The 27,376-nt window shown below is 42.7% G+C and overlaps 1 protein-coding gene across 1 annotated transcript in view; it reads right to left on the minus strand.

The window, feature by feature from the left end:
- NID1 (nidogen 1) overlaps positions 1-27,376 on the minus strand; it is a 97,213-nt gene that overhangs the window by 20,948 nt on the left and 48,889 nt on the right. The window contains exons 11-13 of the mRNA XM_036919310.2: positions 20,264-20,413; positions 19,101-19,223; positions 1,501-1,719 (exon numbers count right to left, since the gene is read on the minus strand). Of these exons, the coding sequence (XP_036775205.2) occupies positions 1,501-1,719; positions 19,101-19,223; positions 20,264-20,413 (492 nt within the window). The remainder of the gene's footprint in view (positions 1-1,500; positions 1,720-19,100; positions 19,224-20,263; positions 20,414-27,376) is intronic.

The raw sequence follows: 27,376 nt of genomic DNA on the forward strand, positions 1-27,376 counted from the left end.
CATCAGGAAACCTGGTCCCGGGCCTGGTGCTGCCACTCACCTGCCGTGTGGTGGAGTCATGGACCTGCCTGCTCCCAGCAGTGAGAGAGCTGGACCAGATCACCAAGGTCACGCTCTTGTCCTTGCCCCTGATACCCAATCGGTGACATAAAGCAATCTGGATGACCTCTTTAATAAATCTGGAATCTATCCCACTTCCCCAACAACCTGCCAGCACCTTGGGTCAGACCCTTCCCATCTCCTACCTGGATTAATTTTAGGTATCGCAACACACCCCTTGGCCTGCTAGGGCCTCCTAGCCCTCCATCCCCGCCATCACCATCCAGCCACTGACATTTCTAAAATTGAAACCTGGTCGCATCAGTGCCTGCTCAAAACCCTGCCTGGGCTTCTCGCTGCCCTTGTGATCCATGCCTGTGCCTCTGGGACATCTGAAGCCCTCACCCCAGGCAGTGCTCCCACAGGCCCCGGGGCCCTTTGCAGTTTGGTTCCTAGTCCCACTGGCCACAGCTTCGGCTTCCTCAACTCTGTAAGCTGGCGACTCCGTCCCTGTGCTCCTCAGAGAACCTGCCCATGCGGTTCTGGGGGCTGTGCTGTGACTTCCCTGTGTACCCCCAGCATGATTCTGTTAATGTTGGCTGGATGAATTTTACTGAAGCTTGTGAGAGATCATTTCTTACCCACTTAGGGGCCTCTTAGCAGCTTTGGGAAAATGTCTGGCAGGGGATGTATGATTTTTAGCAAAGCTGAGCATGGAGATTTGGGGACCGATCACATTAGGTTTTGGTAATTTGTAACAATTACTGTTCTCTACATTTGTGACCGAAGCAGGATTTTAGAGCTGGATCCAGCCTAGTGATTACTTTTGCTCATCCCTTATGCTGAGGCTGAGGAAGCAGAGACTGTGAGGCAGGTAGCTGTGGAGTTCCACGGCTGGACTGGGTCTTCCACAAGGCCCTCAGCTCCCAGCATGGAGTCTTCCCACTACCCCAGACTGTTACATAACCAGTTTGCAGAAACCTTTATGGTTGTTTGTTCTTGGATTCTAAAGTAGACCTACTGCCTAAAGGCCCTGGTACACAACCACAAAGGAGGCAAGTGTGCAAGGAGAACGCTCCCCCAATCTGAGTCAGCAAGGTCTCATGGAAGGGCTTGGTGGCTCTCCAGCATCCCTGCAACATCCCAGTGCACAGATGTTGAGAGGCCAGGCCACCACTGCAGGGGACCCAGGGCATACACACCCTCTCTGCTACCAACTGCAGTTTTCGTGTTTAGGTTCACTGGTCATTGGCACAGTAAAGGAAGAGGAGATGGTGAGTGAGAAGCCAGATGTGGAGGAGTGGCATGAATGCCCAGGTAGACAGAGGGGGTGCAGAAAGGGACTGGGTCCCAGCCAGGACAGAAGCTCAGGATGCTGGGAGGTGGAAAGCCATGTCTCAGGAACCTGGAATTTGGCTGTGAGGCCCTTCCCAGGCACGAGGCCTGGTGGGCGGGACTTACAGGGGGGCTGCATCCCAGGCCTGGTCCTGGTGCCCTCCACCTCGCGGCCATCACGATCCACACACCAGCAGTAGCCTGTGCTGCTGTGGCACTGGGTGGGCGCGTAGTGCCCATGCTCGTCACACTTGGGGACAAACAGGCCAAGCAGCCGCGGCCGCTGTGGGTCCGTCGCCCCAAGGATGTGTTCACGCTCTTGCTGGCACCGGGTTTTCTCCACCTCTGCAGAGAGAAGTCAGAGGAGAGACCGTCAGTGGTATGGCCTGTCCCCAGCCATGGGTCCCCCTGCACCTAGCTCAGGACCACCAGAGCTGATGGCTCATCACTGGGTTTTGTTTTACTGAGTTTTATGACTGTAAAACAGTATTTATTATTTAATGGATTTAGTGGGCAAGAAGATTACATTTACATTTTCTTTTCTTTCCTAAGCAACTTTTTTTCAGTTTTCAAAAACTGAGGCAAAATTGACCTGACATAAACATGGCCATTTTAAAGGGAACAATCCAGAGGCAGTTACAGTCACAGTGCTGTAAGACTGCCTCTCCTATCCAGTTCCAACATATTTCCCCTCCTAGGAAAGCCATACCTAGCAGGCAGCTGCTCCACCTCCCCGCTTCCTCCCAGCTGCTGGCACCCACCAATCTGCCTTCTGTCTCTGTGGCTTTACCTATTCCAGACATTTCCTGTGAATGCAATCATATAACATGTACTCTTTTGTGCCTGGCTACTTTCACTCAGCAGAATGTTTTCAAGGCTCATGCAAGTTGTAGCAGGTGTCAGTATTTCATTCTGTTTTATGGGTGAATAATAGTCTATTATCAGCTACACCCCATTTTGTTTGCCCATTCATCACTTGATGGACATCACTGGTTTATTTTTAGAAATTTTAAGTTTTTCTTAACTTTGTCCTTTTTATCATCTCAAGCTTCTTAATTATCCACATTGAGTCAAGGTCAAAGATTTGGGAGATCTTTTACCCACATTTTCCAACATTTCTGTGTTTCCCTTGAATGATGTGCTTGTGTTTGACAGGAAACATGGCCACTTAACAGTGCAACTCAGATCCCAGGGCAGGGATATACTCCTCTATCTGTGGGGCATTGCTGGTAAGAAGCTATGTACTGGAATAAACAACTCCCAAATGTGCAGAGTTGTAGCTGGTTCCACACTGGCTAGAGTTCAGCCAGTGCTGGTACCAGGCCGCCTCGTCATGCCCTCTGCAGTTATCTACCACCAGAGGCATTTCCAGACACCAGCAGAGTGCAGAGCGCTGTGCTTCAGCTAAACTGAACCAGGTCGGCTACCTCGCTCTTCTGGACCTTGCCATGGGCTGTTCATTATGTGGCCGTCTTCCCCCTTTCCTCTCCAGTTAATCCCTCAAAAATCAGCTTAGGCATGTACTTCCCTCTGGAAGCCTCCCCAGGCCCTCCAAGGCTGGACCCTGTGTGTCCCCAAGAGCAACCAGGGCACCTTGCCCTTTCATACCAACGTTAAGACTTTGCCCCTTGTCTGTCTCCCTGGCCAGGTTCCAGGCTCTGTGAGAGCAGCACGCACTGTATCTCCTTAACCTTGACTCAGGAAGCACTTCCTGGGTGGGAGTGGGGAAGCACATGGGAATAGCCCACAGGGCCTGTGTTCAAGGAGCTCCCAGTCCGGAGGAAAGGGAACAAGTAAACACACAGATACAAGCAAGTGTGGCTTGACATGGAATCTGGATGTAACAGATACACAGAGGAGATCCTCTCCATGGGACCCAGAGGACAAAGAAATGCCTAAGTGCTGTTTTTGGTTTTCATTGGAAGATTACAGTTATACAGATCTAGGGCAGGGTCCCCCACTTCCTGCTAAGGGACAGAGGGTAAATGTTTCGGTTTTGTGCGGCCATGTGGTCTCTGCTACAACTATTCAAGTCTGGGGATGAGGCATGAAAGCAATCATATTTAATTCATAAATGAATGAGTGTTCCAGTAAAACTTTATTTACAAAAACATACAGTGGGCCAGATTTGGCCTGTGAGGACAGTAGTTGCCAACCCCTGCTGCTCTAGGGTATTACTAGTTATGTTAGAGGTGAATTTTATATAAATATGCTACTTCATATGCTAATATGTATTAATGAATATATTAAAGTGCTAAGTAATAGTAACATATAATATATAACAATATATGTTTCATGGACTTTTTGTGTCTGAAAAATGTTTTGATTCTCAGTCCCATCACTTCTGGCGTTACCTCGGGCATGTCCACAATGCTGACTGAACTTACCCCCTAACCCCTCTCAGCAGGACAGCAATGGCAGTAGTAACTAATCTCACAGTATCATTTCAAGGAGTAGGTTGAATATGATGAGAAATGCACAGATGGAATGTTAAGTTCTTGCCTCAAATGTTCATTTGTGACTGTGTCTACCCTAGGCTTTCACAGTGACATTCAGTGTGTGTGTTGCCAATAAATATTTAAAGTACTTTTTTCTGTGTTGCCAGTTCTCTTGTTAGCCTGGTTAAATGGCTGCTTCCTTGATTAGAAGCAGAAGCATGCCAGAAAAGAGTTTGCTGAACCTGGCAAGGGAAAACTGGGTATGCTATTTTGTCCCAGAGGCTCATATTAAAAAAACCAAAACATATTTGATGTAGGAAGAACCAAACGTACTAGTCAGCCATCTGCTTGAGAATAAATATGTTGGGTTTTGTTCACGCTTGGACACAGAACGTACTTCCCCACTATTGTACATTTGTTTTAGAGCTCCATATAAGCTGTCTCTTTTAATTCTGCATCTAGCAACGATGCTTTTTGCACCAAATGAAACTCAGATCAGTGTCAAGGAGAGCAGGACAGCTCATGCACGCTGAACATGTTATGTCAATGGCGACATACACCCGTTAACTTAACACAGTCTTTGAAATCATCTGTGGCCCACAGACTCATTTTCCTCCCATCAGTATCTCCCTAGAATAGAGAGCTGGTGTTCTGTGTACTGTCAGCCAAACCCAACTTTTCAGGTAATAGGGGTTGCTCCTTTTTATGTTGCTGACAGAGGTTTGTGTTGGCATGATGCTTGGACCACATATAAAATTTCAAGAGAATTTTACAAGGGAACTTTTAAGTACTTGAACTTATGAAAAAGAGGGAAAAACCTCAATTGTGACTCAGTAAACAGAATTTCAAGTGTGTTTTTGGAAAGCTGCGTTATCACTGGCATTTCCTGGGATGGCTTCTCAGCCTGGCCAGCAGGCAGTGGGAGCAGCTCCAAGGGGAGCCCCCTGGAAGGGCCCCAGTTCCCAAGGGGTATTTTCCACTGTGGGTGGATGGGGAGGGGTTATAGACACATTTCCTGGCCTTGTGTCATGCTGATAAAATAATAACTTAGGCAAGATTTTGTTTACTCATCTGGTTTGATTGCTTTGGGGAGGAAACATTCAAGACCTGATAGTTATCCAGAGAGCAGCAGGAAGTCTGGGGTGACTTTTCTCAACAGTGGGGACAAAGGGAATGAGAGGAAAATGAAATGGAGGGAAAAGTAAGAAAAAAGCACATTTTGAATCTCTTGATTTGCTTTCCATTCCCTTGCCTGATTAAATTTCTTTCTCTGTTAATTCAAATAAATAATCATTGTAGCCTCTGATATACTCAAAGGGGAGAAGGAACTTATTTGGGGAGGCGTCATTTATTCAGCCTCTTCCTACACAGTCTGCCCCACCCCAGGTAGGGGCCGGCTGCTCCCAAGGGTTCTTCCCTGCACATATCTCAGGATGAGCTAACACGGGTGTGGGGAACAATCCCTGGTCGCTGCTGGATTTGAGACCTTCTGGCTCCTAGCCTCATCTCATTAACTGCCAAATGGACACTTGTTACTTCAAGACTGCCAACTTTCCAAGAGTGGGAATTTACAAGTAAAAGAAACAGTGTCAATCTGATATGGTCTTTATCCTCATGTTCCCAGAGGTTTACTAAGAACACCACCACAACCACCGACAATGAAGATGGTGATGATGGCCTTTATACATCTGATGAGCTCTGTCCAAGTCCCTTCCCGAGTTTTATAGTCCTTACAGGACTGGAGAGGAAGAGGAATGCCCAGAGAGGGGTAGCAGTTAGAAAAGGGGAGGGGAATAGCAGAAGGTTATAAAACAGCAGGAAGAGAAAAGGCACACGCAGTCCGTGTGTGGCTCATCGTGTGGCACTGCACCTTAGGGTTTCGCACATTCCTGCCTCCATCCTCTCCTGACAGCCTGCTACTGTAGCCTTTTAAAATCACTGTATTTGTTATATTTTGCAGACCAGGAACCCCACTGGCCCTTGAATCATGTATGTATTTGTCTTATAAGCGTTTATGGAACCATGCCAGGTGTCCTGCAAGCCCATCCCAGGTTCTCCTTCTGTAGAATATGTATGGACAAGAAAGGGATGGAAGACAGAATTATAGATAGAAAAATGAGCAGCACTAAGTCCGTAGTCTACACATGCTCACATATGGTCAAACTATGAAGAAATGCAAGGAAGTAGTTATTGTGAAAGTCAAGTTGGTGGTGGTAGTTTGAGGCTGCTGCTAAAGTACACCCTGACCTGGGGGGCTCCCCTTGGACTGACTCCTTGAGCTATACATATGTTTTATATGACTTTCCATATCTATGTCCTTTTTTATAATAAAAAGGTAGAGAAAAAATAGAGAGAACTGGAAAAGAGGAAATAGAAGCAGCAGCTCCAGAGAACCCTTACGTGGAATTAAACTGTAAAGGGGAGGCAGGGATGCGAGGCAGTGAGAAAGGTGTATAGGGTCAAGGGGAGTCTTCATTTTTGTTTGCCTTTTAGATGAGGAATGTCACATCCTCTCTGCAGGCTGGTTGGAATTATCCAGTAGAGATGGAAAGGGTGACCATCCAGCACGGGGGAGCCAGCCACAGTAATGTCAGTTTCATCTCAATCTGGCATATTAAATTGATGTTGATTGGAAATTTTTTATTTATCATTTCATTTGCATTTAAATTGTAAGTGTATTTTGATTTTATAGTTATAGTTAATACTCAGATTTATCTGTAATAAAAATAATCTGAGCCAACACTGGAGACCTTAAGAATGTTTCTCTTTTTAAAAGGGCCTTAATCAATTTTGAGAAAAATTGCTATAGAAAGTTGTTTTACATAAAGAGTCAAGGAACCTTTTTGTAAACCAAGAAATTATTCATGCCTCAGATCCTTTATTTATAAGACAAAGCAGATGAAATACAGACATTTCTGGAGCCCCTTCAGGCTCTAACTGGGAAATTCAGGTTTTCTAACATCGGATTTGTTTGTAACAAAGTGCAAACTGTAATATCAACAAAAGACACAGAATAGGAAGTGTATATCATATTGTTCCCCAGTTTTCTTTCCTTTAAGTCATATTATCCTAAATGCTTTCATCTTTCCTTGCAGCCCGACTTTCTGGCCTTTTTGATTACCCTTCTCTCTAGAGACGTGCAGTGTGGGTCTGGATGCAGTGTGCTGGTTGGCAAGACTGTGGCCTCATGTACAAAGCAGTCGCCGCACCTACGTAGGTTGGGTATTTGCCCTGAAGCACCAGGCCCTACATCTCTAGCCCAGGACTTCTAAGCAGCTCTCCTACTTTCCAAAAAATGTAGTCAATTACATTCTCCCTCCCCTACATCATCCAGGTACACTGCTGTTATTTCTAGCCTCCATGACAGCCCCCATCTCCTACTTCCTGGTGTCCCCACACGTATGCAGGTCCCTTCACACTGTAAGAAGGGGGGCCTCTGATTAACAGCATCAGCAGAAATAACCACATTGTCACTTCCAAGATTAGGTCACAAATGACTGTGGATTCCATCTTGGGTGCTCTTTGCTAAAGACACCACTGGCTCGGGAGGGAGTCATGCCAGGCCTTGAAGTCACTTAGGCAGCCCTGTGGAGACACCCAGGCTGTAGGGAACTAAGGTCCTCAGTCCAACAGACCATGAGGCCTGCCAGCAGCCACATGGATCCTTCAGCCCCTGGTGAACCTCAGAGGAGACCCATCTAATGCCTTAACAACCTCATGGACCCTAAACTAAGATCACCCAGCTAAGCTGCTCCTGGATTCCTGACCTACAGAAACTGTGGGATAATAAATGTAAATTGGGGAGAGGGAGACAAGATGGCGGCGTGAGTAGAGCAGTGGAAATCTCCTCCCAAAACCACATATATCTATGAAAATATAACAAAGACAACTCTTCCTAGAATAAAGACCAGAAGACACAGGACAACATCCAGACCACATTCACACCTGCGAGAACCCAGTGCCTCTTAAAGGGGTAAGATACAAGCCCCGGCCCGGCGGGAGCCGAGCGCCCCTCCCCCCAGCTCCCGGCGGGAGAAGAGCAGGCAGAGCGGGAGGGAGACAGAGCCCAGGACTGCCGAACACCCAGCCCCAGCCATCCGGAGCAGAGCGCAGACAAAGTGCGTGCGCGGGGCCCTGGATACTAGGGAAATAGGGCAGCAAGAACGGTGAGAGGGTACCGGAGGCCTGGCACCAGAGGACATAATAAAAGCGAGCAGCCATTTTTTTTTTTTCTGTTTTGTTTTGGCGAGCGCTTTTTGGAAGTCTTAAAGGGTTAGGGACCCCAATACTAGTGAAACAGTAGAGCAAGAACGGTGAGCAGATGCCTGAGGCTGGCGCCGGAAAATAAAGACAAACGAGCAGCCATTTTTTTTTTTTTTAATTAAAAAAACTTTTTTTTTTTGTGGTCGTTTTGTTTTGGCGGGTGCTTTTTGGAAGTCTTAAAGGGGCAGGGCGGGACACTTAATTCAGAGGTAGGGAATCCGGGGATCTCTGGGCACCCTAACCCCTGGGCTGCAGGGAGCAGGAAGGCCACTTACGGAGATAAATAGCCTCCTGGCCACTCCCCTCCAACCCGACTCCACCACTTTGGAGCAGCAGCTGGAGCCAGGCCACGCCCACAGCAACAGCGGAGATTAACTCCATAGCAGCAGGGCAGGAAGCAGAAGCCCTGTCTGCACGCAGCTGCGCAGCACAAGCCACTAGAGGTCGCTGTTCTCCCAGGAGAAGAGGGCCACAAACCAACAAGAAGGGAAGTTCTTCCGGCCGTCACTCGTCCCAGCTCTGCAAACTATTCCTATCACCATGAAAAGGCAAACCAACAGGCAGACAAAGATCACAGAGACAACACCAGAGAAGGACACAGACCTAACCAGTCTTCCTGACAAAGAATTCAAAATAAAAATCATAAACATGCTGACAGAGATGCAGAGAAATACGCAAGAGATATGGGATGAAGTTCGGAGGGAGATCACAGATGCCAGAAAGGAGATTACAAAAATAAAACAAACTCTGGAAGGGTTTATAAGCAGAATGGATAGGATGCAAGAGGCCATTGATGGAACTGAAACCAGAGAACAGGAACGCACAGAAGCTGACATAGAGAGAGATAAAAGGATCTACAGGAATGAAACAACATTAAGAAAACTATGTGACCAATCCAAAAGGAACAATATCCGTATTATAGGGGTACCAGAAGAAGAAGAGAGATGAAAAAGGGATGGAAAGTATCTTGGAATAATTGCTGAAAACTTCCCCAAACTGGGGGAGGAAATAATCGAACAGACCACGGAAATACACAGAACCCCCAACAGAAAGGATCCAAGGAGGACAACACCAAGACACATAATAATTAAAATGGCAAAGATCAAGGACAAGGAAAGAGTTTTAAAAGCAGCTAGAGAGAAAAAGGTCACCTATAAAGGAAAACCCATCAGGCTAATGTCAGACTTCTCAACAGAAACCCTACAGGCCAGAAGAGAATGGCATGATATATTTAATGCAATGAAACAGAAGGGCCTTGAACCAAGGATACTGTATCCAGCAAGACTATCATTTAAATATGATGGTGGGATTAAACAATTCCCAGACAAACAAAAGCTGAGGGAATTTGCTTCCCACAAACCACCTCTACAGAACATCTTACAGGGACTGCTCTAGATGGGAGTACTCCTAGGAAGAGCACAGAACAAAACACCCAACATATGAAGAATCGAGGAGGAGGAATAAGAAGGGAGAGAAGAAAATAATCTCCAGACAGTGTATATAACAGCTCAATAAGCGAGCTAAGTTAGGCAGTAAGATACTAAAGAGGCTAACCTTGAACATTTGGTAACCTCGAATTTAAAGCCTGCAATGGCAAAAAGTACATATCTCTCAATAGTCACCCTAAACGTTAATGGACTGAATGCACCAATCAAAAGACACAGAGTAATAGAATGGATAAAAAAGCAAGACCCATCTATATGCTGCTTACAAGAAACTCACCTCAAACCCAAAGACATGCACAGACTAAAAGTCAAGGGATGGAAAAACATATTTCAGGCAAACAACAGTGAGAAGAAAGCAGGGGTTGCAGTACTAATATCAGAAAAAATAGACTTCAAAACAAAGAAAGTAACAAGAGATAAAGAAGGATACTACACAATGATAAAGGGCTCAGTCCAACAAGAGGATATAACCATTCTAAATATATATGCACCCAACACAGGAGCACCAGCATATGTGAAACAAATACTAACAGAACTAAAGGGGGAAATAGAATGCAATGCATTCATTCTAGGAGACTTCAAAACACCACTCACCCCAAGGGATAGATCCACCAGGCAGAAAATAAGTAAGGACACGGAAGCACAGACAAAATGCAGTAGAGCAGATGGACCTAATAGACATCTACAGAACTCTACATCCAAAAGCAACAGGATACACATTCTTCTCAAGTGCAAATGGAACACTCTCCAGAATAGACCACATACTAGGCCACAAAAAGAGCCTCAGTAAATTCCAAAAGATTGAAATCCTACCAACCAAATTTTCAGACCACAAAGGCATAAAACTAGAAATAAACTGTACAAAGAAAGCAAAGAGGCTCACAAACACATGGAGGCTTAACAACACGCTCCTAAATAATCAATGGATCAATGACCCAATCAAAATGGAGATCCAGCAATATATGGAAACAAATGACAACAACACTAAGCCCCAACTTCTGTGGGACACAGCAAAAGCAGTCTTAAGAGGAAAGTATATAGCAATCCAAGCATATTTAAAAAAGGAAGAACAATTCCAAATGAATGGTCTAATGTCACAATTATCGAAATTGGAAAAAGAAGAACAAATGAGGCCTAAGGTCAACAGAAGGAGGGACATAATAAAGATCAGAGGAGAAATAAATAAAATTGAGAAGAATAAAACAATAGCAAAAATCAATGAAACCAAGAGCTGGTTCTTCGAGAAAATAAACAAAATAGATAAGCCTCTAGCCAGACTTATTAAGAGGAAAAGAGAGTCAACACAAATCAACAGTATCAGAAACAAGAAAGGAAAAATCACGATGGACCCCACAGAAATACAAAGAATTATTAGAGAATACTATGAAAACCTATATGCTACCAAGCTGGGAAACCTAGGAGAAATGGACAACTTCCTAGAAAAATACAACCTTCCAAGACTGACCCAGAAAGAAACAGAAAATCTAAACAGACCAATTACCAGCAACGAAATTGAAGCGGTAATCAAAAAACTACCAAAGAACAAAACCCCCGGGCCAGATGGATTTACCTCGTAATTTTATCAGACACACAGGGAAGACATAATACCCATTCTCCTTAAAGTTTTCCAAAAAATAGAGGAGAAGGGGATACTCCCAAACTCATTCTATGAAGCTAACATCAACCTAATACCAAAACCAGGCAAAGACCCCACCAAAAAAGAAAACTACAGACCAATAACCCTGATGAATGTAGATGCAAAAATACTCAACAAAATAATAGCAAAGCGAATTCAAAAATACATCAAAAGGATCATACACCATGACCAAGTGGGATTCATCCCAGGGATGCAAGGATGGTACCACATTCAAAAGTCCATCAACATCATACACCACATCAAAAAAAGAAAGACAAAAACCACATGATCATCTCCATAGATGCTGAGAAAGCATTTGACAAAGTTCAACATCCATTCATGATAAAAACTCTCATCAAAATGGGAATAGAGGGCAAGTACATCAACATAATAAAGGCCATCTATGATAAACCCACAGCCAACATTATATTGAACAGCGAGAAGCTGAAAGCATTTCCTCTGAGATCGGGAAGTAGACAGGGATGCCCACTCTCTCCACTGTTATTTAACATAGTACTGGAGGTCCTAGCCATGGCAATCAGACAAAACAAAGAAATACAAGGAATCCAGATTGGTAAAGAAGAAGTTAAACTGTCACTATTTGAAGATGACATGATACTGTACATAAAAAACCCTAAAGACTCCACCCCAGAACTACTAGAACTGATATCGGAATACAGCAAAGTTGCAGGATAGAAAATCAGCACACAGAAATCTATGGCTTTCCTATACACTAACAATGAACCAACAGAAAGAGAAATCAGGAAAACAACTCCATTCACAATTGCATCAAAAAAAATAAAATACCTAGGAATAAACCTAACCAAAGAAGTGAAAGACTTATACTCTGAAAACTACAAGTCACTCTTAAGAGAAATTAAAGGGGACACTAACAGAGGGAAACTCATCCCATGCTCGTGGCTAGGAAGAATTAATATCGTCAAAATGGCCATCCTGCCCAAAGCAATATACAGATTTGATGCAATCCCTATGAAACTACCAGCAACATTCTTCAATGAACTGGAACAAATAATTCAAAAATTCATATGGAAACACCAAAGACCCCGAATAGCCAAAGCAATCCTGAGAAAGAAGAATAAAGTAGGGGGGATCTCACTCCCCAACTTCAAGCTCTACTATAAAGCCATAGTAATCAAGACAATTTGGTACTGGCACAAGAACAGAGCCACAGACCAATGGAACAGACTAGAGAATCCAGACATTAACCGAGACATATTTGGTCAATTAATATTTGATAAAGGAGCCATGGACATACAATGGCGAAATGACAGTCTCTTCAACAGATGGAGCTGGCAAAACTGGACAGCTACATGTAGGAGAATGAAACTGGACCATTGTCTAACCCCATATACAAAAGTAAACTCAAAACGGATCAAAGACCTGAATGTAAGTCATGAAACCATTAATCTCTTGGAAGAAAACATAGGCAAAAACCTCTTAGACATAAACATGAGTGACCTCTTCTTGAACATATCTCCCCGGGCAAGGAAAATAACAGCAAAAATGAACAAGTGGGACTATATTAAGCTGAAAACCTTCTGTATAGCAAAAGACACCATCAATAGAACAAAAAGGAACCCTATAGTATGGGAGAATATATTTGAAAATGACACATCCGATAAAGGCTTGACGTCCAGAATATGTAAAGAGCTCACACGCCTCAACAAACAAAAAAACAAATAACCCAATTAAAATATGGGCAGAGGAACTGAACAGACAGTTCTCCAAAAGAGAAATACAGATGGCCAACAGACACATGAAAAGGTGCTCCACATCACTAATTCTCAGAGAAATGCAAATTAAAACTACAATGAGGTAACACCTCACACCAGTAAGGATGGCTGCCATCCAAAAGACAAACAACAACAAATGTTGGCGAGGCTGTGGAGAAAGGGGAACCCTCCTACACTGCTGGTGGTAATGTAAATTAGTTCAACCATTATGGAAAGCAGTATGGAGGTACATCAAAATGCTCAAAACAGACTTACCATTTGACCCAGGAATTGCATTCCTAGGAATTTACCTTAAGAATGCAGCAATCAAGTTTGAGAAAGACCAATGCACCCCTATGTTTATCGCAGCACTATTTACAATAGCCAAGAATTGGAAGCAACCTAAATGTCCATCGATAGATGAATGGATAAAGAAGATGTGGTACATATACACAATGGAATACTACTCAGCCATAAGAAAAGGGCAAATCCTACCATTTGCAGCAACATGGATGGAGCTGGAGGGTATTATGCTCAGTGAAACAAGCCAAGCGGAGAAAGAGAAATACCAAATGATTTCACTCATCTGTGGACTATAACTACAAAGGAAAAACTGAAGGAACAAAACAGCAGCAGAATCACAGAACTCAAGAATGGACTAACAGGTACCAAAAGGAAAGGGACTGGGGAGGATGGGTGGGTAGGGAGGGATAAGGGGGGGGAAGAAGAAGGGGGGTATTACGATTAGCATGCATGGGGGGCTGGGAGAAAAGGGAGGGATGTACAACACAGAGAAGGCAAGTAGTGATTCTACAACATTTTGCTATGCTGTTGGACAGTGACTGTAAAGGGGTTTATAGGGGGGACCTGGTATAGGGGAGAGCCTAGTAAACATAATATTCATCATGTAAGTGTAGATTAATGATAACAAAAAAAAAAAAAGGCAGTTCTTGTGTGGTGACCTCCAATGAGTTCTACACAAGGGTATAAAGGGCATATAAAAGTGTAGGCAAAGGGCCTGTTTGTGTTTATACAGAGGATCAAAGCCTAATTTGGCTACCCCGAAAATCAACTAAGATACGATATGAAAAAGAACTTCCAACATCAGCACTCTCTGGAAGACTCATGCCAGATCATCAGAAAACCCCAACAAAGATCCACGCACTGCTACAGCTGTAGATTCACTCATCCCACCCATTTCCTGGACTTGCCATGGGAATGAAGAAGGAGATATCTAAGCTGGCCTGTGCATATAGTAAAGAAAACAAATTTGACTGGATCTATACTGTTGGAACTCAACCAAGAATTAGGAGAAGTGCAAATTGTAGCGCTCCAAAATCTTACATCTACAGACTATTTACTGTTAAAAGAACATATGGGATGTGAACAGTCCCCAGGAATGGGTTGTTTTAATTTGCCTGATTTCTCTCAGACTGTTCAAGTTCAGTTGGACAATATCCACCATATCATAGATAAGTTTTCACAAATGCCTAAGGTGCCTAACTGGTTTTATTGGTTTCACTGGAGACGGCTGTTAATTGTAGGTCTGCTTTGGTTATGTAACCGTATTCCTACTATGTTAATGTGTGTGCGCAATTTAATTAGTAGTTTAAAACCTATACATGCTGAAGTTACTCTACAAGAAGATACGTCAAAGAAATAATCAATCTTCCCATGTTCTCTGCCGCCTGCTACTTCTATAGCGTTTCTTCTTCCTTCCTAATTACAACCCTTAAATAGGATTCGTGCCTCATATCAAATTTACCGAGTATCATAATTCTTCCAAGTGGTAAAGATACCTCAAGACAAATGCTGGGCATAGAAGCCACAGGGCATCTATCTGCAAAGAAGTAAAAAGCTAACCTTTTCAAACAATAAGGCTTCTCTCTCACTTACCAACTTTACATTTCCCTGTATGGCCCCGGAAGATGACTGGTTAGCCAGAGATGGGTAAGATTCGTCAAGGGAGGAACAACCTAAGACAGGCACAGTCGTAGGGGGGCCATCAGGTGAGAAATTGGGGATCAACAGAGGTGAGGCTTAGAACCTCACCCCCCCTGTTCTGAGAGAAACCTTCTGCATACGTGGATGTTTTATTGCCCTTGTCTAGCTTGGATTAACACATAGTCTACAGGCACACACCTGATCATCTACATTTGCTCTCTTACAACACTAAACTATGTTTTCTACCTTTATCTTGTATCTACCTACCACTTCAGCATTTTATTAAAAATAATAATAATAAAGAGAAATGTGGTATCCGCATATAAATCAAGTATAAAAATCAAATGAGTATTCATATTTGAACTGACTGTTTATAGTTCATAATGCATGAGCAAAACCGAAAGTTTCTGTGATGACTCCCCTTGTACTGTTCACCATGTAACTTATTCACTATGTAAGAATTTGTTCTCCATGTAAGAACTTGTTCGTTATGCTTCAGAAGATTGGAGACTGACGAAAATTAGGCTTGGGGTGGATTGGTGATTGTGCATTGAGCATTGACTCCCGTATACAGAATTTTATTGTTGTTAACAACCATTTGATCAATAAATATGAGAGATGCCCTCAAAAAAAAAAAAAGTACATACTTCCAATTGTAAAATAAGTAACCGGGATGTAATGTATAGCATAAGGAATATAGTCAAAATATTGTAACAACTTGGTATGTTGATAGCTGGTACCTAGAATTATCATGTATATAAATGTTGAATCACTGTGTTGTACACCTTAAACTAATGTAATACTGTGTGTCAACTACCCTTCAATAAAAAATAATTATCTAAAAAAAAAAAAAGTAAATTGCTGTAAGATGCTAACTTTGGGGATAATTTCTTACCCCAATAGATAATTATTATGGTGGCTTTCCAACTTTCAGACCATGACCCACAGAAACACATTTTGCTCAACAACTAAATGCATACACACACCCGTACACACACTCACCCACACATACAAAAGCATGTACGTAAGTATCATTTCATGAAATAATACTTACTCCTACTGCTTACACTCTACACATTGTAGTATTTTCTTGACTAATTTTTCTATTTCATTCCACTCCATTTAAATGAAAATGATAATAGTGATCCACTTAATTTATTTCATAATCCATACATGGCTTGTGTGGACAGTGCTGGGGGACAATAGGAGCCAACCAATTTCTTCTGTTTTGCCTGTCACCAGTTGGCTGATGGCATTGTCATCAGAAGCCATGACGTTAACTGACTCACCCTCAAAGCCAGTTTAGTTGTATTTTTTAAACTCATGCCTTCTGTGTATGCTAGGTACCAAGTAAGTGCTGACTGTCTGATCCTTGCACTTCATCATGTTTAGCAACAGGAATTGGATGACACTACATGTATTTTCCTTTCTGTTAATATTTCATAAAATATTTTAACCATACAAAATTTAGAAAAAAATGTCCCTTCCTCCCACCATAGAGGCAAACTTGATCCTCCAGTTGTTGTTTCTCATCCCATGTGTGCATTTTATAGCTTTCTTATATGTGGGTATACAATTGTAGGTTTATTTTCATACAAGGTTAGGTTTATATAAATGGGATCATACTACATACATCCTTGAAACTTTTTTTGCTTTGAGATGTGTTCATGAGCTCTAGCTCACTCATCTTAATGGCTATATATTATTTTATTATAGGAGTTATACCAGAACTCATATGTTCATTCCTCCTGGTAAGAGTCATTTAGATTTTTTGTTACAAATGATACTCAATGAACAGTCGTAAATATTTCAAGTGCACATCCTCTTTCAAGTGTATAACTAGATGTTGAATTTCTTAAGGGATGAGGACTAAATACATAAACAACCCTAACAAATAGCCCTCATTGGCTTTATCCTTGTCCCATCTCCATATCCTAGCCTATAGGCCTGAATTTTTTTGTTTCTTTAACAGAACATTAAAGAGGATGCAAGACATCAGGTTAAATACAACAAAAAAATGAAATATCTGCTTCTTTTTGAACTGGAGATGTGAAGCAAGCCTAAGGAAATAATGAATGTTAGTAATTTTTAATAGCTTCTGGAATGTCCTGACTCAAATTATTATGACCTCTTCTCTTTGTAACCTGCCTATCAGAATCTTCGGGCAACACTGCAGTGTTTACCATAATCTCAAGAACAAAAGGTTGGCACTGCCTAGGTTCATCCAGGCTAGGGGTTTGGCAAACTTTTTCTGTCAAAGGTCAGGAAGTAAATATTTTAGGCTTTGCAGGCCTTATAGACTCTGCCACAACTACTAACTCTGCCTTTGTAAAATGAAAGCATCCATAGACTATACATAAACTAATGAGTGTGGCTGTGTTCCAATAAAACTTCATTTACAAAAACAGGAGGTGGATCAGACTTGACCTGTGAGTCATAGTTTGCTGACCCTTGTTATAAGCAGAAGAAAACAACTTAGACCAGACACATATAGTATTATATATAAAATTTAAACTTTAACCTGGTATTTTTCTTCTTTTAGATGGGCAACTATCCTAAACATTATATTCGGTCCTGCTGAGAATGTGGTTCAATAAATACATTTCTATACTGCTGGTAGGAGTGGAAGCTAGTACATTCATTTATTTCTTCAACAATTATAAACATCTGGGAGCCCCACTATGGGCCACATACTCCCCTGGATAGTGGAGATGTGAAAATAAAATGCATATTCACCCTGTCCTCAAGGCACTCACAGAGTACTGATGGGAACAAACACTGAAATAGCTATTAATTGCTTTAAAAAGTGGTGAAATTCCACTTACCTCTTACTGAAACGTAATGGCATAAGTCTATCTGGCCAACAATAGCAGCAGTAATAAAAAATAAATAATGACATCATTGGCTAAGTCTAGGCTCATAAGCGCCTGATGGTATCATGTGGTCTGGAGAACTGAATCCAGGTTGGAGTCCATCTGGCAGACAGACCTGGGTTTGAGTCTCAGTTCTAGCACCTACTACCTGTGAGCCTTCAACTGTGCCTTTATCTTTTCAAGTTTTAGCATCCTCTGTGGAAATGGAGATGGTAATAGTACTTACTTTAAAAAGATGAGTCTGAACATTACATGAAATAGCACAGGTAAAGCACCTGGCTCATACACAGGCACTACATAAACAGTGCCAATTATACTTGTTCATTCAACAGCATTTGCTAGTGCCTTCTACATTCCCAGATTCATTCAAGGTATGACCTAGGTCTATAATTATCTTCATGAGCTAACAAGATGCCACTCAAGTCTCAAGTCAGCAGGCATCCTTAGAAGCTGCACAGTCCAGGTAGGATAAGTACCTAAGATAAGACCGTATCTTCTCCCAACTGGTGGTCCTTCACCACCACTACTACCCCTCCCAGCTCTATTCCCCATGACTCTTAGGAAGCTGTCTGTGATGGTTAATTTTATGTGTCACCTTGACTGGGCCAAGGGTGCCCAGGTATTTGGTCAAACATTACTTTGGGTATGTCTATGAGGATATTTTAGATGATAGTAACCTTTAACTTCCTAAAATGAGTAAATCAGATGGCCCTCCCTAATATAGGACTCTCATCCAATCAGTGGAGGAACAGAATAGAACAAAATGGTTGACACTTCCCTGAGTAAGAGAAAATCCTTCCTTCCTGATGACCTGTGAATCGGGATATCAGCTTTCTCCTGCCTTCAGACACAAAAGGAAACACTGGCTCCTCCTGGGTTTCAAGTCAGCCAGGTCAAACCAGAACTACACCTCAGGCTCCTCTAGGTCTCCAGCTTGCTGACTGCAGTTCTTTGGACTTGCCAACCTCTAAAATTGTGTGAACAAATTCCTTATGATAAATCTTTCTATATGCAAATATATGTATTTATACACACCTTTCTCTACCACACACATGCACACACAACACACTCTCTCTATTAGTCCTGGTTTTCTGGAGAAGCATGGCTAATACAGACCAGTTCTTACCCTGCTCTGCTTGCTCAAGTTATAAGGATGCCCAAACTCCAGGTGCCAGTACAGTCATGTTCTGTGTGTGGCACTCCCTGGGGTTGTGCAGTGCACAACCTGCATGGCTCTAAGCTGCAGCCATGCTCTGACCTCCCACTTCAATAACCTTTAGGGCTCTCCATGGGGCTTCCCATGTCCCCACTCACCTTCTCTCCCAGGGCCATGTACTCAGTATTCACAGCTATGGCAATGGCCCTACCAACACCTACTATCCCTAACACCTTACCTCCAGGCATGCAACGGAAGCCATCTCCCTGATAACCAGGCTTGCATTGGCATGTGAAGGAGCCTGGAGTGTTGTAGCAAAAGGCATCGGGGTGACATCGGCTTGGCTGGCATTCATCCACATCTGCAAAACAAGCACCCAGCCCACGGACAATGAGATTTCTTCTGGAATTCATAGTTTGCACAATAATTTAGGCCACTAGCTCAACTCTATGGGATCTTGTTTCTGATCTGAGAAGAGAGACAGCTTAGAATTCACTAAACATTAACTACCAAAACACTAACTCCCCAACATCTATCTAGTGCATTTACAAGTGTTTCTTTGATGATGTTTCCATGAAAAATCAAGCATGTGAATGAGAAAAAGAAAAGATTCTTTTGCATTATAAAATGTTCTGTCTCATAAATGAGAGCTTCATAAATGTCTCAGTTTGGAAACAGGTTAATAACTGCTTGACAAAAAAACCTCAGAGACAAGACATAATTCATGTGTTCAGTAATGAAGAGTAAGTATCTCCGAAATTATAATCTATTTTAGGAAAGCTTGGACTTCTCAGAAAAAATTCTTGGTATAATGTAAAGTAATTTTGCTAACCAAGGGACCAGGGTACTGTGCTCACAGCCATCTTACCTAAAATGATCTGTAAGAGCACCCTGCCAGACAATAATAGACTGATCTCAGGTCTGAAAAAATTCTGGGGAGCCATTTATTCTCTGACTTTGCAGTCATTTACTCAGTAAGGGCATTTCACGTTTTTTACAGAAGTTTGGAGCAGGTCAGATGAATGACTATATATATATTTATTAAACCAAAAGCTGGACTTTAAGCTCCATGTATGCGAGGATTGTTTGCCTTTTTTTGGAAAGACCACCTCCTCAGTTCCTAGCAGACAGCAGGTGTCTAACTGAATGAGCCAGAATGAGCAAGTCACACAGAACAAAATAGTAGAGGGAGGCCAAGTGTCTCCCCCAATGAGAAAAGCCCCCAAAGGAAAATGCACAGTCCAAACTACTACATAGATACAAAATGCAGCCCACTTACCCAGCAGAGTTGAGAGGATAATTCTCTTATATCAGGGGGCTAGTTAACAGTTAGCATAAGTAAGTACCATCACAGGAACTTTTTCAGGTTCTGTGGAGAAAAAAATCAGAGCAGCCACGCACCTTGGCAGGCTCGGCCATCCCCAGAGAAGCCTGGCAAACAGGCGCAGTTGTAGGAGGTCCCTCCCATGTAGATACACTGGGCCCGCTGCGGTATGTCACAGTCATGGAGGCCGGAAGTGCAGTAGTTGATGGGGCGCTGGTCCATGACAACTGCAAACAAGACGGTGACGCACAGGTTAGGCTCCAAGCAGCCTCAGTGCCCTCTGTGCTCCACTCTGTGCCCAGATGCCCCACTCCTGGATCTCCTCCATCTTTCCCACCGAGATCCTGCCTCTGGCTGGTCTTCACACCTAATGGTCACTCTGCCTGGCTTTCCCTCTCAGTTCTGCCTCTGGGCTCTGTCTCAGGCCGCTGTCCACACCACATCTCCATCACCCAACTTTCCCTCACCTGGGTGTGGAGGTGGGACCCTGCAGTGTACGCCTTCCTGTAGTGACTCTAGGTGGACCATTTGGAGCTAAGATCTGGGCTTCCACACGGAGTCTTTAACCTTGACCCACTGGGCAGGTGATGATTCACTACAAATGCCACAAAGACCCCTGTTCCCACCACGGAAGGAGGAATCAGCTTTTTCAGAGCAGAGAGACAGGTGTGGTGGGCATGGTGGGCCACTGGGGTAAGCAGGCCTGAGCTCCTACCAGGTACCCATGTGTGCACTGCATGGCTTTGGGTAAACCATGCAACTTCCTAGAGCCTCACATTCTTCCTCTGTAGAATGGGAACTCCTTCCTGTGAGCTAAGTGCAGAAGGGCCCAGTAGACAGGACTGGTATTCTAATGGAGATCCTGATGATATAGCACATGAATGAGGGCATAGCAGGTGAGTGACAGAGGGCAGCCAAGAATACTCCATCAGGTGCAAGATGGAGGTCGAGGGCTGAGGTCTAGGGGTGGCTGCCAATGGCTGGCTCAAGCACCATTTAGCTTCTGCTTTCAAAGCTCTAAGGTGTAGGGTCCAGTCCCATCCCCAGAAACAGTGCCATTCCTCTCTCTAAGACCTAGGACAGAGCCCTCACAATGTCAGGACAGAACCTTCCCTTCCCTCAGAGGAGGTCCTAAGTGTTTGGATTATCCCAGATATAGGAACTCCTTCCTCTTTTTCCTCTAGTCTTCCCAAGATTAATTCCAGTTTGTTTTGCCACAAGTACTTAGAGAGAGAGAGAAAGAGAGAGAGCTCAGAGCACAGAGTAAGAGAATAGGTAAAGTGGGTACTCTTTGAAAGTCTGTGCCAAATGAGAGGTCAGAAAAGCACTGGCAGGTTCAGGCCCAGCCTGTGCACTTAGCAGCTCGGCCTCCTGCAGTCAAGACTGTTAAGTAACTCCCGTGAGACAGGCAACATCAAACTGAGTCTTGTGGACAAAAGGGTTGCTGGTTTTTAAACTGCCGTAAGTAATCCAAATTTCTGCCTGGAAAACAGTAGCCCAGGTTATACTTAACCAGCCCAAGAACACACTCCTGTTTCCTCAGACCCCTCCTCTCTTCTCTCACTCCCCATCATTTCTGATGCTCTTCTTTCCTCTAGGGTCACCCCTGCCAACTCCTTCAGTTCATGGGGTGTGAAAGGGAGCACTCCTGAAGAATTGGGATCAAAAAATGGTAGGAAAAGTATTTTTGGACAGAACAACCAGAAACTGAATCTCACTATGTTTTCTTTTCTCTGTCTCTTACATCAAATATTTATGCCATTTATAGCTTATAAGTGATCATTTCATTAATCACATTTGCTCAGAGCCTCATTTTGCCCCACCTGTATAAACAGAGGAGGACCTTTTCACAGGATGCATAGGTCTTATCCCCATCATATTCACACACCTGTTTCTATACTCCTCAAGTCATTTATAGAAAAAAAGCAGTTTATAATTTAATTTTTTAATTAATGTTTTCCTTTATGTAAGACCATTTTTCAGGCCAAAGCAATTTTCTTCTTAAAGACAACTTCAAAGTCAAAGTTACGAGGGGGAGGAACCAAGATGGCAGCGTGAGTAGGGCAGTGGAAATCTCCTCCCAAAACCATATATATTTTTGAAAATACAACAAATACAACTACGCCTAACAGAGAGACCAGAGGATACAGTACAACAGCCAGGCTACATCACATCTGTGAGAACTCAACATCTCACGAAGGGGGTATGATACAAAGCCACGGCCCGGTGGAACCTGAGCACTCCCCAAACCTGAGCTCACTGGCAGGAGGAAAGGAGTTGGAGTGGGGAGGGAGTGTTAGCACAGGACTGCTAAATAACCAGCCCTAGTAATCTGCACCGGGAGCACAGACACACATTGCTTGGTGTGCTGGATCTTAGAGAAATGGGAAAGTAAAATCTTCGAGCAGGTCCCCACAGCCAGCTCCCCTGGGACAAAAGTAAAGTGAGTGCTTTTTGAAAGTCTTCAAGGGACAGGGGCTCAACAGCTGGATGGAATTGTCCCAGCACACTCAGCCCAGCAGGTTGGGAAACCGGGGAACGTCAGGTGCCTTAACTCCCTCAGTGGCAATGCAGCTCTGAAGCCCCTCACGGCGATAAACAGCCTGCCATTCACTCCCCCTGGACGGTGCTGCCCCGCCACAGCGGCCGAGGAGCCGGACAGTGGCCCTGCCAATAGCAACCACCCCGAGTCACCTCCAAAAGCGTGACCACCGGGGCCAGACACAGAGGCTGTCACGGGTGCGCAGTTGCCTAGAACAGACAGAGGAAGCCAGGGCAAGGTGTGCCGTTCTTGAAGGAGAACACACCTGGTCTGCCTGCGACTCCCCCCACAGGAATCTGGGCTACCCCGAGGGCTGTCCCACCCACGCCACCTCAGGGGAATAACCTGGAGGCAGCTCCTGGTGTGCAGGTAACCGACACAGGCAGCGGAGAAGGGCAAAGCAACCAGCCAGCAGGAAGAGACTTTGTTCTCCCAGCTGACACATGCACCACCTGCCTACAACTACCTCTATCGCCATGAAAAGGCAGAAGAATTTGGTCCAGTCCAGAATCACTCAGACAATACCTGAAAGAGGGTTTGAAGAGATAGATATAACCAATCTTCCTGAAAAAGAATTCAAAATAAAGATTATAACCATGCTGATGGACCTGAAGAGAAATATGCAAGAGCTAAGGGATCAAGTCAGGAGGGAGATTATGGAAATGAAACAATCTCTGGAAGGACTTAAGAGCAGACTGGATGAGGTGCAAGAGACTGTTAATGAAATAGAAATCAGAGAACAGGAATACAGGGAAGCTGAGGCAGAGAGATAAAAGGATCTCCAGGAATGAAAGAATATTAAGAGAACTGTGTGACCAATCCAAAAATAATATTTGCATTATAGGGGTACCAGAAGAAGAGAGAGAAAAAGGGATAGAAAGTGTCTTTGAAGAAATAATTGCTGAAAACTTCCCCAAACTGGGGGAGGAAATAGTCTCTCAGGCCATGGAAGCCCACAGATCTCCCAACACAAGGGACCCAAGGAGGACAACACCAAGACATATAATAATTAAAATGGCAAACAAAGATCAAAGACAAGGACAGAGTATTAAAGGCAGCCAGAGAGAGAAAAAAGATCATCCACAAAATAAAACCCACCAGGCTATCATCAGACTTCTCAACAGAAACCTTACAGGCCAGAAGAGAATGGCATGATATATTTAATGCAATGAAACAGAAGGACATTAAACCAAGAATACTGCATCCAGCATGATTACCATTTAAATATGAAGGAGGGATTAAGCAATTCCCAGACAAGCAAACGTTGAGGGAATTTGCCTCCCACAAACCACATCTACAGGATATTTTAATGGGATTGCTCTAGATGTAAGCACTCCTAAGGCTAAATAGATGTCACCAGAGAAAATAAAATCACACCAAAGGAAACAGACCATGCAAACACTAACTAAAGGCAAAAAATAAAATCAACTATTCACAAAAGCAGTCAAAGGAAACACAAAAGAGCACAGAATAAAAGACCTAACATACAAAGAATGGACAAGGAGGAATAAGAAGGGAGAGAAATAAAGAATCATCACACTGTGTTTATAATAGCTTAATAAGCGAGTTAAGTTAGACAGTTAGATAGTAAAGAAGCTACCCTTGAATGTTTAGTAACCACGAATCTAAAGCCTGCAATGGCAATAAGTACATATCTTTCAATAATCACCCTAAATGTAAATGGACTGAACGCACCAATCAAAAGACACACAGTAATAGAATGGATAAAAAAGCAAGACCCATCTTTATGCTGCTTACAAGAGACTCACTTCAAACCCAAAAACATACACAGACTAAAAGTGAAGGGATGGAAAAGATATTTCATGCAAACAATAGGGAGAAAAAAGTAGGTGTTGCAGTACTTATATCAGACAAAATAGACTTCAAAACAAAGAAAGTAATGAGATAAAGAAGGACATTACATGATGATAAAGGGGTCAGTCCAACAAGAGGATATAACCATTATAAATAGATATTCCCAATACAGGAACACTGATGTATGTGAAACAAATACTAACAGAATTAAAGGAGGAAATAGAATGCAATGCATTCGTTTCAGGAGAATTCAACAAACCACTCACTCCAAAGGACAGACCCACCAGACAGAAAATAAGTAAGGACACAGAGGCACCTAACAACACTACAGAACAGATGGATCTAACAGACATCTACAGAACTCTCCACCCAAATGCAGCAGGATACACATTCTTCTCAAGTGCACATGGAACATTTTCCAGAATAGACCACATACTAGGCCACAAAAAAGAGCCTCAGTAAATTCAAAAAAATTGAAATTCTACCATCCAACTAACTTCTCAGACGAAAAATGTATAAAACTAGAAATAAATTCTACAAAGAAAGCAAAAAGGCTCACAAACACAAGGAGGCTCCTAAATAATCAATGACCAAATTAAAACAGAGATCAAGCAACATATGGGTACAAATGACACTGATGGCATAAAGCTCCAACTTCTGTGGGATGCAGCGAAGGCAGTTCTAAAATGAAAGTATTTGGCAATCCAGGCCTATCTAAAGAAGGAAGAACATTCCCAAATGAATAGTCTAAAGTCACAATAATTGAAACTGGAAAAAGAAGAACAAATGAGGCCCAAAGTCAGCAGAAGGAGGGACATAATAAAGATCAGAGAAGAAATAAATAAAATTGAGAACAATAAAATAATAGAAAAAAAGCAATGAAACCAAGAGCTGGTTCTTTGAAAAAAATAAACAAAATAGATAAGCCCCTAGCCAGACTTGTTAAGAGAAAAAGAGAATCTACACATAAACAGAATCAGAAATGAGAAAGGAAAAATCATGACGGACCTCACAGAAATACAAAAAATTATTAGAGAATACAACGAAAACCTATATGCTACCAAGCTGGAAAACCTAGAGGAAATGGACAACCTCCTAGAAAAATACAACCTTCCAAGACTGACCAAGGAAGAAACAGAAACTCTAAACAGACCAATTACCAGCAAAGAAATTGAATCAGTAATCAAAAAACTACCCAGAAACGAAACCCCCGGGCCAGATGGATTTACCTCAGAATTTTATCAGACATACAGAGAAGACATAATACCCATTCTCCTTAAAGTTTTCCAAAAAATAGATGAGGAGGGAATACTCCCAAACTCATTCTATGAAGCCAACATCACCCTAATACCAAAACCAGGCAAAGACCCCACCAAAAAGAAAATTACAGACCAATATCCCTGATGAACATAGATGTAAAAATACTCAACAAAATATTAGCAAACTGAATTAAAAAATACATCAAAAGGATCATACACCATGACCAAGTGGGATTCATCCCAGGGATGCAAGGATGGTACAACATTCGAAAATCCATCGACATCATCCACCACATAAACAAAAGAAAGACAATAACCACATGATCATCTCCATAGATGCTGAAAAAGCATTTAACAAAATTCAACATCCATTCATGATAAAAACTATCAACAAAATGGGTATAGAGGGCTAGTATCTCCACATTATAAAGGCCATATATGATAAACCCACAGCCAACATCATACTGAACAGCGAGAAGCTGAAAGCTTTTCCTCTGAGATCGGGAACAAGACAGGGATGCCCACTCTCCCCACTGTTATTCAACATAGTACTAGAGGTCCTAGCCACGGCAATTAGACAAAACAAAGAAATACAAGGAATCCAGATTGGTAAAGAAGAAGTTAAACTGTCACTATTTGCAGATGACATGATATTGTACATAAAAAACCCTAAAGACTCCACTCCAAAACTACTAGAACTGATATCAGAATACAGCAAAGTTGCAGGATACAAAATTAACACACAGAAATCTGTGGCTTTCCTATATACTAACAATGAACTAATAGAAAGAGAAATCAGGAAAACAATTCCATTTACAACTGCGTCAAAAAGAAAAAAATACCTAGGAATAAACCTAACCAAGGAAGTGAAAGACCTATACCCTGAAAACTACAAGACACTCTTAAAAGAAATTAAAGGGGACACTAACAAATGGAAACTCATCCCATGCTCTTGGCTAGGAAGAATTAAAATCATCAAAATGGCCATCCTGCCCAAAGCAATATACAGCTTTGATGCTATCCCTATCAAATTACCAACAACATTCTTCAACAAACTGTAACAAAGAGTTCCAAAATTCATATGGAAACACCAAAGACCCCAAATAGACAAAGCAATCCTGAGAAGGAAGAATAATGTGGGGGGGATCTCGCTCCCCAACTTCAAGCTCTACTACAAAGCCACAGTAATCAAGACAATTTGGTACTGGCACAAGAACAGACCCACAGACCAGTGGAACAGAATAGAGACTCCAGACATTAACCCAAGCATATATGGTCAATTAATATATGATAAAGGAGCCATGGACATACAATGGGGAAATGACAGTCTCTTCAACAGATGGTGCTGGCAAAACTGGACAGCTACATGTAAGAGAATGAAACTGGATCATTGTCTAACCCCATACACAAAAGTAAATTCGAAATGGATCAAAAACCTGAACGTAAGTGATGAAACCATAAAACTCTTGGAAAAAAACATAGGCAAAAATCTCCTGGACATAAACATGAGCAACTTCTTCATGAACAGTCTCCCCAGGCAAGGGAAACAAAAGCAAAAATGAACAAGTGGTACT

This window comes from Manis pentadactyla, chromosome 8 (assembly GCF_030020395.1).
Source record: "Manis pentadactyla isolate mManPen7 chromosome 8, mManPen7.hap1, whole genome shotgun sequence".
NCBI classification, from domain to species: Eukaryota; Metazoa; Chordata; class Mammalia; order Pholidota; family Manidae; genus Manis; species Manis pentadactyla.